The following is a 12,566-nucleotide window of genomic DNA, read 5'->3' on the forward strand; positions in this document are numbered from 1 at the left end:
TGGTTAGCTTATATTAAGTTAGTCCAATACAACCATACCACTTATACTCCTTATAAATATGTCTCCTGTTCTGCCTCACAAGTGTTCCCTAAGTTGCAACAGAGTGGTAGAAAACAGAGCTTCAGAAGACTGAAGGTGTCCGCTGGAGCAAAAGACGAACCCACCAGAATTCACAAGAGAATCTTCTTTCTTTGGGTTAAAAAAGAAGGGCTGAATGCTTACTTGTGCATGCCATGGTAGGTGGATCAGATTCCCTTCTGTAATAATTCTCTTCACAAACACAGGATGCCGATGCCTTTTCATGGCTGTAACTGTGAGGGGGACATTTACTGCAAGTCTGACTTTGTGGTGAGGCCTTGAAGAATCCTGGTCTACACCCTGCATAGAAATAGAATACAACATAAATTAATTCCTTCCAGCAAAATTGGTTAACCTTTCTTAAAGAACAAAAAGTATATTTATCTATACATTTTACTGCCATGGAATTGAAACTAAGGAGGCCATTTGATATTCCATCTAGAATCATCAGAAAAATGCCATAGGGGAAGGGAGAGAGACAAGTCATGTTAATAAGATACAATATTCATTTCTGCACAGGAGATTGAGGTTATAATGGCCACTGAGTCCCCTGGCAGCTGTTGTGGTCTGATTTTTTATTTTCTCACTGAAAGAATTGCTGTTAAAGGTCTTCAGGGTTCCATGCTTTAACGAACATAAAGGTTCAGTGCAGCCTTTTTAGCCAGTCTGAGATATATGTCAGAAATGCATTACGAACAGCTTAATGGTTCCTCTTTTATGAGGTCTCAAGCCCTCAGAAATATTGTTTCAACAGCACTGAAAATTCAGGATATGCCACATCTTAAGTCATAGTAAAGTTTAGCAAATTAACGTAATCAAACTGTGACTCTGTAACAAACGTCCTAAAACATAATGGAACCGATGAGACCTTTCCCTTAGGATTACTGAGGAAAACCTGGGATGCATTTTAAACTATCTGACAAATAATTCCATATAGATTTTGAACCGGCCATGCTATTAGGACAATATAGTTTCTGCAGCTACAATTTATACATACGATGGTCCCTACCAGAATTTAATAAAAATTAGTATTTATTTTTTCTTTGTGTTATGTCTTGCATCAACTGTCTCCTTAAGGCACATCTTGCCATCTGGGTTTGCAGAATTATCACAATGAATATATGTAAGATACATTTGCATATTTTGAAGACTCATAGTATGCAAATTCATCTCATACGTATTCATTGTGGTCACCCTATAAACTCAACTGGCCAAGTGTGCCTCCAGGAGAGGGTTGAGCAATAGTATTTTAGATAAATGATTTTTGCAATCTGAAAAAAAGAATTTGGTCAATATTCAGTATGGTTTAACTGGGAAGCAGAGGCTCCTGCCCGGTTAACCTATGGTGACTGAGATAGGAACAGATATTTGGCATCACTTAACTGAAGAGTGCCACTGAGCATCTGCCCTGACCACTGCAGGGGTAGCCAATAATGTTGGTAACCAAATAACTCGCACAAATGGGCTTTCGAGACTGGAACAGTAGAGAGTCCTTTAATTTAATAGGCCCGACATGGGCCGTGTTTCGGCGCAACTATGACTGCCTCAGGGGTCTAACAAACAAGCAACATTAAAATACAATATAAGCAATTATAAAGTAAAATACACTAAAGTAATACAAATGACAGGATGTACTGATACTATGCAAATAGTGAATTTAAGTGTTCTATACCACAATAATGTACATAAAAAAATATCCACAATGTCAGAGAAATGCAATGATAATACAATGTGATTACATGTGCCAAACTTGATAGAAATAATAATAAATAGTAAAAATTGGTTAGTGAAGTGACAAATATATAAAATGATAAATACATAATAGATAGATAATAATTTATATTATTATACTATGCATTAAACTATATCTGTCACATGAATATGTAAAAGGTGAAAAACACAACATGCATATGTGTATTCATATGACACATATTATAGTTTAATGCAGAGTATAATTTATTTATTTATTTGTTGCATTTGTATCCCACATTTTCCCACCTTTTTGCAGGCTAAATGTGGCTTACATTATGCTGTAATGGTGATCGCCATTTCCAGAATGAGAAATACAAAGTATTGTTACATTAAAGTTCATAAATGTTAAGGTAAATTATAAAATAAGTTGGATGAACAATTCATTTCAGGCATAAGAGATAAAGGGGTAAATCATTAATGTTCATTGGTGACAAATTGATTGATTGATGCAATCAGGTGTAAAGAATTCGGCTTTATCTGGTTCTGATGGAGTTTTGATGTAGGTCATTTATGATGGTTCATTGTATGTCTTCTTGAACAGGTTGGTCTTTAGTAACTTCCGGAAGGCTGTTAAGTCGTGCATTATTTTTAAGGCACATCCTGTACTTGTGTAACATTTTGATGTATTTTACTTTATAATTGCTTATATTGTATTTTAGTGTTGCTTCTTTGTTAAACCCCTGATGCAGGTGTAGTTGAGCAGAAACACGGCCCGTGTCAGGTTTATTTCATTAACAAACTCTCTACTGTTCCAGTCTTGAAGGCCCATTTATGCTTTTTTATGCTGTTTGTGTTTGTGTACATTGGGGCCTTCTCCTTTGCTACCTAACCTAACTAACCAGGCAATGGGACTGTAGAAACAGCAGTCCTAAACTGGCCTGATAGTTATCTGAGTCCCAACACTGAATATCAACTCAGCCTGGATAACCTCTATGGCTGTAAAAGACCCAGATAGCCCAGTACCCAAATACAGGTCATCACTGAATATGTTTATGTTTCTTCCAGAACTTGATAAACTGCCTTTGCTTGAATATCCAGGGCTAATTCAGCTTAAGGTGGTCAGCGTCTAATGAAAGCTGATTGCCGTAGGCCATTGTTCCCAATGGACTATTTTCAGAATCTAGTAAGGGCTGGGTATTCTAAGATTCAAAGACCATCTCTATTGTGTGTACAATTAACTCGGATCACAAATTTAAATTGTGATGCAACATTTTCTTATAGGAAGTTCTGTATCTTAACATGCTGGGTCCGATGTATTTTTAAGATGAGTATTTGATAACTAAAATTTAAAAAGTGAAGAATAGTGATAAAAAGTAAAAATATTGGTAATGTGAACCGATGAAGAAAGGTGTGCAGGATCCATTACCATTCAGTAAATTTGGTAATTTGCACAACTGAGGTCACTGAGGTATAGAGATTGATGAAATGAAATGAATGTTTGAGCTATATTGACAGAAGTAAAGGAGAGTGGGAGCTGATTTAATATATAAGTGGATGATATCTGAAGCCCCACAGTGAATATATTGGTGAAGGAGCCGTTGTGATTGCACAATTAACATAAGCATTACCTGACTCTTCTTCCCCCTTTCCCTCTCTAAGTTCCCCCCAACTGTTTCCTACCATACATATACCTCATTATACCACAATATCACTATCCAGCTTATTTTCGAAAGAGAAAAACGCATATAGTGCGACCTAAATCGGGAGATAGACGTTTGTCTCACAAAGGCGCCCAAATCGGTATAATCGAAAGCCGATTTTGGGCGTTTCCAACTGCACTCCGTCGCGGAAACGAATAAAGTTGACGGGGGCATGTCGGAGGCGTGGTGGAGGCGGAACTGGGGCGTGGTTATCAGCCGAGAGATGGGCGTCTTTAGCTGATAATCGAAAAAAAGGCGTTTTTACCGTGATTTTGGGTCACTTTTTTTGGACCCTTGTTTTTTCACGAACAAGTCCCAAAAAAGTGCTCCAACTGCCCAGATGACCACTGGAGGGAATCGGGGATGACCTCCCCGGACTCCCCCAGTGGTCACTAACCCCCTCCCACCAAAAAAAACCCCACTTTAAAAACTTTTTTTCCAGCCTGTATGCCAGCCTCAAATGCCGTACCCACCTCCATGACAGCAGAATGTGTTCGATCCTGTCACAGCCTTTCCCTGGATCAGATGTGACTCTCGGGTGAAGTACAGGGTCACATCAGCATTGCATTGTGGTGGGTGTAGGGTATTGGGCTCCATGATTTCATTAGCTTGTGTTACAGTCTCACGATGTTGGTAGTTGGTAGGCTCTTCTCCCATGGTGCTTTTCCCCCTGCCTACTGGGTCAGAGTGTGCCCTGTTGTGTTTCCTGTTGTAGTCCATGCGGTAGTGGCCATTTTTGTAAGCCAGTTTTAGTTCCCTTTCCTGTGGTAGCCACGTTACAGAACTTAGTTCTTCCCTTGAATGTGGCTGAAAGAGGGCATTGTACACCATTCTGCCAGCTCTGACCTACTGCTCATCTCAGTACCAGGAAGACTCGTTGCCAGTGGGGCACAACCTCTGATCTGCAGTTAACTGTGAGTAAACGCGGTTATTCCAATAAAGGACGTTTTCGGAGAGATTAGTCTTCAGGTGTAAACTGGTGTGCCAATGTTAAATAGCAGCAACAAGTCCTAGAGGCCTGCGTGTTTGCAGGTCCCTGGAGCAGTTTTAGTGGGTACCGCAGTGCACTTCAGCCAGGTGGCCCCAAGCCCTGCAACACTTGTGCTGGTAAATGGGAGGCCTCCAAAACCCACTGTACCCACATGTAGGTGCCCCCTTCACCCCTAAGAGCTATGGTAGTGTTGTACATTTCTGGGTAGTGGGTTTTGAGGGAGGGGAGTTAGGAGCACAGCACTGACCTAGGGTGCCCAGTTGGTGTCCTGGCATATCAGGGGGGCCAGTGTATTACAAATCCTGGCCCCTCCCACGACCAAATGGCTCGGATTAGGACGTTTTTGAGCTGGGCGTTTTTAGTTTCCATTATCGCTAAAAAAACACAAACGCCCAGCTCAAAAACGTCCATTTTTTCGAAAATACGGTTCGGCCCGCCCCTTCACGGACCCGTTCTCAGAGATAAACGCCCATGGAGATAGGCGTTTCCGTTCGATTATGCCCCTCCACGTATTCATTCATACTATGTATTTGTTCAAACCGTAATTGGCTAACACCGTTAACGGTTATATGTAAGCCACATTGAGCCTGCAAAAGGTGGGAAAACGTGGGATACAAATGTAACAAATAAGAATAATAATAATAATAATAATAATAATCATTCGGTAACCTCCTTTCAAAGCACTTTTCAAAGACATAATATTAAAGAGCTGCAGCTTGCCAAAAAAAATTGCAAATAGTTACTTCACTAGTATTGATTGTGCCCCTTACATGTCTGAAGTACTTGCACAACCCCCAAATTCTATAAAAGTTGCTAAAAATTATGTGTGCAAATTTGGGCACACAATTTAATAGAATGAGCCAATTAATACCAATAGTTGAGATTTTAACAAGCAATTATTGGTGCTAATTGGATTTAATTAAAAATTACGCATGGGTCCAAAAAGGGGGCATGGCCATGTGAGGGTCACAGGCAGATCGGGACCTTCCTTGAATTTACGCACGTTGTTATAGAATAAAGAAAATCTGTGCTCAATGTAGGCACATGGATTTACACCAAGGTTTCATTGATGTAAATGGTCACTTAAAGATAGTCACAGTTCCTGGCACTAAGCACTAAGTTTAAGCACCATTTACAGAATAGCACCAAGCACTATTTTTTCAGTTCTGATTTTTTAGGTGCCATTTATAGACTTTAATCCTAAATATTTCATCAGATCAAGTTTTACCACATAGCTAGCAATTTGTTTCATATTTGGCAACTAGCCACACCCAGCAACCTCTCAAAATTGACAAGCCTCAAAATTCTACCAGTTCACAGACACAGGGATTATAGTGTGGTGTATTATCATATAGAATTTACTAGACAAGCCTTTACATCCATTGCTGCCTGCTTACTGGCCAATATCTAACACACCATTTGTTTCAAGAATACTTGAAAAAGTTGTACCCTAGTGACTCCGGTCTTTCCTTAGCAAAATGAATCCCTTCTATCCATAACAGTATGGATTCTGTGAGCACCACCCTATGAAGTCATGTTTAGTTTCTCTTTTTTATGAGTCCTTTTACCATGCTGCAGTAAAAGGGGCCTTGCGCTAGTGGCAGGGGCCGTTTTTGCTGGGTGCTGAGGCCCTTTTCACCACAGGAATTAAAAAGGCCGAAAAAAGAATTGGCCTTGCGGTAAGATTTCTCTTAACATATTGTCATGCGGGGGGGGGGGGGGGGGGGGAGTACTTACCGCCACCCGCTAAGGTGGCGGTAAGAGCTTCCATGCTAACTTAGTGGTAACCAGGTAGTACACAGCGCTGCATAATTACCACCAGGTTAGCACCTGTAGAAATATTTTTTTAATTTTTCCACTAGCGTTGAAAATGCCGTGCACTAGGGGTGCCCACGTTGGGCCAGCAGTAGCTTTAGATTGGCACATGATAAGCCCACCACAGGCTTACTGCCAGTTTGTAAAAGGGCTCCTTAGTGAGGTTAAACAACATCTGTAGGCAGAAATGCCATTATGGTCTCCCTTCACTTATCCGCTGCATTTGATTTGGTTAATCACTAGTTTAGGTTTTGGGGGGGTTTTTTGTTCAGTATTTGAAGCATCATTCTCAGATGGTTTGCTTAGGATCACACTTTTAGAGTCCATCTCAATTTCTCACTGTCTTCTCTCCATCCTCTTCTAGAAGGTGTTGCTCCAAATTCAGTATTAGCACTGCTCTTTTTCAATCTGTTTCTTAGCCCCTTTGCTACCTTTGATCAAAACACTAGGGGCGAGATCACTATCTTATTTGTTGACAAAATACAACTCCTTTACTGTGTTGATGCTGCTTCCCTTGACTTGACTTCACTCAATTTTTATCTCTAGTTCCATAATGACTTACTTCCAACCATCTTATACTCAACCATCAGAAATATCAAGCCATGTGGATCATGGGTCGCAATGTTGTTCCAAATCTTAGGCCTCTCTGAAATTGAAAGAAACTGTGTCTAAAGTTGTCACTTCATGTACCTGGGGTTTATCATGGACAACTGAACTTCTTCTCGAGTTGACAAGTTAGGTCTCTATGGTTTGTGCTGGACAAAGATGCTACCCATATCCCGATCTATGCCCTGTTCACCAACCACCTTGGTTACTGTAATTGCTTTTATAATTGGGAACACCAGCTTGCACATCAGTTCTTCAGAGCACTGCTACTAAACTTCTTTACTGTACTCAAACCAATGACCATGTCTCTCTCTGTTTAAACATCTTGGTCTTAGCATACAAAGCAATGAGCGCTGGCCAACCAGCATCTCTCTTCAAAATCCTGGTTCCAGATGCCCCTATTAATGATAAAGTCCTGGCTATTTCACTTCCCTTTCATGCATGTCTTGAGTCGACTCATGATTCAGCATTTTATATTCTTGCCCTACTACTACGGAACTCAATTCCAAAATACCTTCACCTTGAAACAGCCTTGCTCAGGTTCAAAGCAGGCCTGAAGGCCTGCTTTTTCTTTCAAGCAGAGATTGTTAGTCTTGTTTGTGGCTAGGGCAGGGGGGACCCAACACATGTTCCCCTCATTCTGTTTTCTTTACTCTGGCTCTGCTGCTTTTTTCTCCACTATCTCATTCAGTACCTTTAGTTAGTATGAATGTAAACCACTAAGATACTGAATGGCAGTATATTAGTACTGGTAATAAAAAGAATATTGCCAGCAGTGCAGTTGAAGTCTTGGTCTACGAGAGAACTGAAAAATCTTCCTTAATGTATGTATATCAATATTCTTTGACATAACGTGCAAGACTCTGTTTCCAAAGCGCTTTGACATAGGCACAGAATAGTTGAAAACTGCTGCAAATGGGGTCAAACATGTGCAATAAATTATTGCAGCTGGAACTTGCCCTTACAACATACATGCTGTGCTAAAGAACATGTTTTCATTGATTGATGGTTTCCTTCTCAGCTGCAAACTCTTTGTTAGAAAGCTGCATGAGATGTTACTAGTAGAGAATATGAAAACATCTAATAGCTTCTCTCATTCTGCTTCAAGAGCAAATGAATATGTTTTTTTTTTGTTAATTGCATTGATATGTTTGTATGCACGTTTGCATTGCTCTTTTTGTTTACATTACCTCTTGTCATCATATCACTTCTTCCAAATAGTTGCTAAAAAAAATGATTGGGTTAGGAAGCATGTCTTTAACAACAGAAAAAACAAAAACTAAGGAAGTCTCATTCAGAGCCGTAGCGAGGGGAGCTGACACCCGGGGCGGGTCGCCGCTGCGCACCCCCCCCCCCCTGGGTGCAGCATGGCACACCCTCCTCCCGCTGGAGCGCACCCCCCCTGGAGTGCATACCCCCCCCCTGGAGCGCATACCTGCGGCGAGGGACGGGCGGGAGGGCCGATCCGCCCCGACTGCACGTTGCTGGGGTGTGTCGGCTCCGCGCTGGTTCACTGCTCTCTCTGTCCCGGAACAGGAAGTAACCTGTTCCGGGGCAGAGAGGGCAGTGCACCAGCACGGAGAGGACACCCCCCAGCGGCGTGCACCCGGGGCGGACCGCCCCCCCCCCTTCCTACGCCACTGTTTTTGAGGTAACTTAGCTTATCTTCCATAAGAAGTAGATCAAGTGTTGTAAAGAATAAACTCAAGGGGGAATGAATTACAAAGAAGATGTGGGGGTAAGAGACAGTATTGGTTTACAATTGTGATCTCTCTTTTCTGTAGCTATGAACAGCCAGAGAAGCTTCTTCCTGTGAGTATTAACTAATATTGAGGATTTCAACGTTTAGATACAGATTGTCATAAGCCAACAGAATATATGCTGTTTAGTTTACAGATATTCACATGTTTATTAGTTTAACTGTACAGTCACTCATATCTGTGTATATTCTTTATTTGTTTTTGTTCAGATCTCTTTATTAATTTTTTTTCCAAGAGAGAACATGAATCAACAAAAAAATAATGAAGTAAGAGAACATAGGTAACAGAGGCTATTATGAGAGAATTCATATATAAAATACAAAATCATCAAACGTGGCCCAATTTTTGAAGACAATAATAGCACTCCCTGACTCTTAAGCAATACCCCCTCATATTTATGGTATAGACACACGGTATTCCACCAATGCTGCTTTGTCAAGTTTCATAGCAAACAAAATTAAGAAATCAAAGAGTCCCTTATGGGCTTTGGCTGGTGGTCGATTCAGACCCATCGACTTTCAAATCACATTATAGGTACAAGGTTCCAGCAAAAATAGCAGAAATCTGAGCCCATATATTATTCCAGTAGTCAGTAAAAAAAAGTACAAGTATATACCATATGTGATAAAATACTATCTGCAGTTACAAGTCCAACACCTATTTCCTGTTCCTGGACTACTACGTTTAGTAACCTTGACTGGAGTTCAATAACACTTATGGAACAAGAAATAGGAGAGTTGTCAAAGGGATGTAGATCTACACGTTTTAAGAGAAGTCCTCCAATTTTATCCCACCCTATTTCTTCCCCCTAGTATAATCAAGTTTCCTATCACAAATACTTTGTAATCTCATTAGAGGGCTCTTATTAGTGCAATGTATGTATTTATGGCATGTTCTCTTGTTCACTTTATCTGTGAAAACACCCAGTAGTGTCCCATGGTTGCTTAGTATTCAAGGGCCCCAGGAAGTGATGCACACATGTGATTAAAAGATCTGCACTCCAAGTGGAGTCCGCCTCCTCTCCCAGCCACTGATATATACTGTATGTGTCAGGTCACCTTCATGATATCTCTATATTTCAGAGTTCCCGTAATGCCATGGACCTGACTTTATTGAGACTAGAACGGTTCTCCAGGTAGAACGGTTCTCCAGGTTCTTAATTGTATTTAACAGCTGTAGCTCTTCCACACCTCTCTGCATCTCTACCACCAGGTTCTCATACCCATTGATACATACCATGCTGTCAATTCTTGCCCCATATCTGCCAAGTCCTTCCTGATCTCCTGTACTGCCTCCTTAATTTGAAATTTCATTGATGCAATCTCTGTTTTAATCTCCCCAATCCACTATTGCAGTCAATATTCAGTTTAAATGAGCTATGTATCAGCATACTAGGAGGTAATATGCTCTGGCTTAGGCTGGAACACTCAGGCATCCATCTTTTATGCTGATGGCAATTCCTCACCTTACTCCCACTTTTGCTCAGCAAGACTTCATCTGCTCTCTTCCAGTTCCTTAAAACCTTCTCATCTTCAATGAAAGTTGACCAGAACTGTGAGGGATATAGTTAGCACTCTCCTGAACTCTCTGAATATTGTAAACCCATTTACAGAAAATAAGCTTATAGAAATAGAAGTGGATAAGAACCTGGGACCCAATACGGCAATGGTTCCCACCCAGCCAGTCGGGTGTTTAGGATATCCACAATGAATATTCATGAGATATATTTGCATAATAAGGAGGCGGCGCATGTAAATCTATCTTCTCCATATGAATTATGGATATCCTGAAAACCTGACTGGCTGGGTGTGCTCTGAAGACTGGGTTGAGAAAAAGTGCCCTATTGGGTCCCATATTCTTATTCACTTCTGTTTGTATAAGTTCCTTCTCTATAAATGGGTTTACAATATTTTTACATGTACTCATACTACGGTTGTGCATCTGTTGGCATGCATTTGGTTCATTAGCATGCCTTAAAAAATGTAATGCAAGCAAAATTGATTTAAGACATGTTAAACTATGAATTAACACACACTCAATTTGTACATGTTAAAATGTTTTAATGCATATACATATTTTTTATTAAAACAGACATGTGAAATGAATTGACAATGTCCAAAAATGGGGCGGGGGTGGGGGGGGAGGGAAGGAAAGAATCCGAAAATCAACCAAATTCAAACCAATCTTTTCCTTTCAAATCCTTATACCCTTCAGTGTTTTAGCTCTGTCATCATGCACAAGCAAGATTATGTTTACGATCAAAGGGTGTCATATGACCCCACCCAAACTCCTGAAGTTAATTGCAGCTTTTGTATTCATGAAATAGAATCAGTGATGTCTTATCCAATGGATAATGATGCATTTTATGTTACACTGCAATATCTACAAAGAGTTGAAAGAGTGGCCGTATCCTCAATTTGTATTTCAAAGCAGAACTGGAATTCACTTGTAGAATCATGAAAGTACAGAGCCGAGGAAATGAAAGTGAAATGCATAAGATATTGCAGGGCAGCCTATGTGTGGAGAGCACAAGATGTAATTAGCCTTCACAAAGGTCTTGAATTTATCTCATCATGTCTCATCAAGGAAGACAGAAAATCATTACAGCACAAGAGCTTGTTGTGTTCTACTTTGTCCGAGGAAGCAAAATGCGAGTCAAGTCAGCTCTTTTTCCTAGTTCTTAGCTAGCCACTATATCTAGTTGCCATTGTGCTTACAACTCTATCTCAAGGAATGCCATTAGGTCTATTTTGAGCACAATGTTGACGTAATTATTATTGTGATTTCTGCAATGTATAGAAGATGTGTTCAACAGTGTAGAGAGACAAAAGATTGATAACTTCTACTTTTTGGAGTTTGGAATCTAGTCCAGAGAGACGGACAGGGCATGAATGTGGAAATAAATTAGAAGCTTTCATTTTAAAGAGTAAGGACATGACTGAGAAGGTAGGTAGTTAAAGTTCAACGAAGGATTTTCAGATTATCAAATAGCCATTGGGGCCTTAAATATGACAGGAGAACTCTGATTAGGAATGTTGCTACTGATTAGCTTATTCTTAATTTGTATAAGTAAGCCTAATATAGTCCTTGCATTATAAAAGGGAGAAAGAAGACTAAAAACTGTGAGTGAATTGATAGTGAGGTAAAAGAGACAGTGAAAGCCAAAAGTGCATTTTCAGAAAATGCAAAACAGACTCATATGAAGAAAATAGGAAGAAGCCTGAGCACTGGCAACAGTGATATGACAGACCAAGAGACATTTTGAAAACAAAACAAACTTGCCCTTGAGGCACAAACCAGTGCATTTTTTCTAGTAAAAAAAGGTGCTGGTACTCAAATGCCAGGCCATTCTTCAGAGGCTGGGTGATCGTGAGGGACCCCACCCTACAATATCAAGGACCACTACAGAATCTATGGACAGGCAGAATTGGTGTGCAGAGCCTGGGCTTTTTCATTACTACTTGGGGACCATGGGTCAACTGTGGCAGGCATACATGCTTACATCAAAAGTTAGGCTCTAAGGGCTAGTTTCTGTATATGGAGTTGAAACAAATTGTAAGGAAAAACATGCACTTGCCGCTACGCTATAAACCGCGTCTAACATTAGGTATGGTTTATAGAATACACGTAGCGCTTAGATCCACTACTAAATTTAGGCATGAGCCTGGTATAAATGCCCATGCCTAACTAAGGCACAGATCGGGCATATTCTATAACAGTGCGTGTAGTTTCTAGGAATGCCCATGACCTACCCAAGCCCCTCCCATAGCCATGCCCCTTTTGAGATCTGCACATTAGAATTTACAAAATATACTTAGAAAATTGCGTGCCTAAATTCAAATTAGTGCCAATACTTGCTTGTTACTGCCCAATTATCTGTGTCAAACTTGTGCTCACAAATGTACTTGCCTTATACAGAATCTA

The 12,566-nt window shown here is 40.4% G+C and overlaps 1 protein-coding gene across 2 annotated transcripts in view; it reads right to left on the reverse strand.

The window, feature by feature from the left end:
• EPHA5 (EPH receptor A5) overlaps positions 1–12,566 on the reverse strand; it is a 609,249-nt gene that overhangs the window by 251,800 nt on the left and 344,883 nt on the right. For both annotated transcript variants that reach the window (XM_030194566.1, XM_030194568.1), the window contains exon 4: positions 223–378. In XM_030194566.1, coding sequence (XP_030050426.1) covers positions 223–378 — 156 coding nt within the window. The remainder of the gene's footprint in view (positions 1–222; positions 379–12,566) is intronic.

Source organism: Microcaecilia unicolor, chromosome 2 (assembly GCF_901765095.1).
Source record: "Microcaecilia unicolor chromosome 2, aMicUni1.1, whole genome shotgun sequence".
NCBI classification, from domain to species: domain Eukaryota; kingdom Metazoa; phylum Chordata; class Amphibia; order Gymnophiona; family Siphonopidae; genus Microcaecilia; species Microcaecilia unicolor.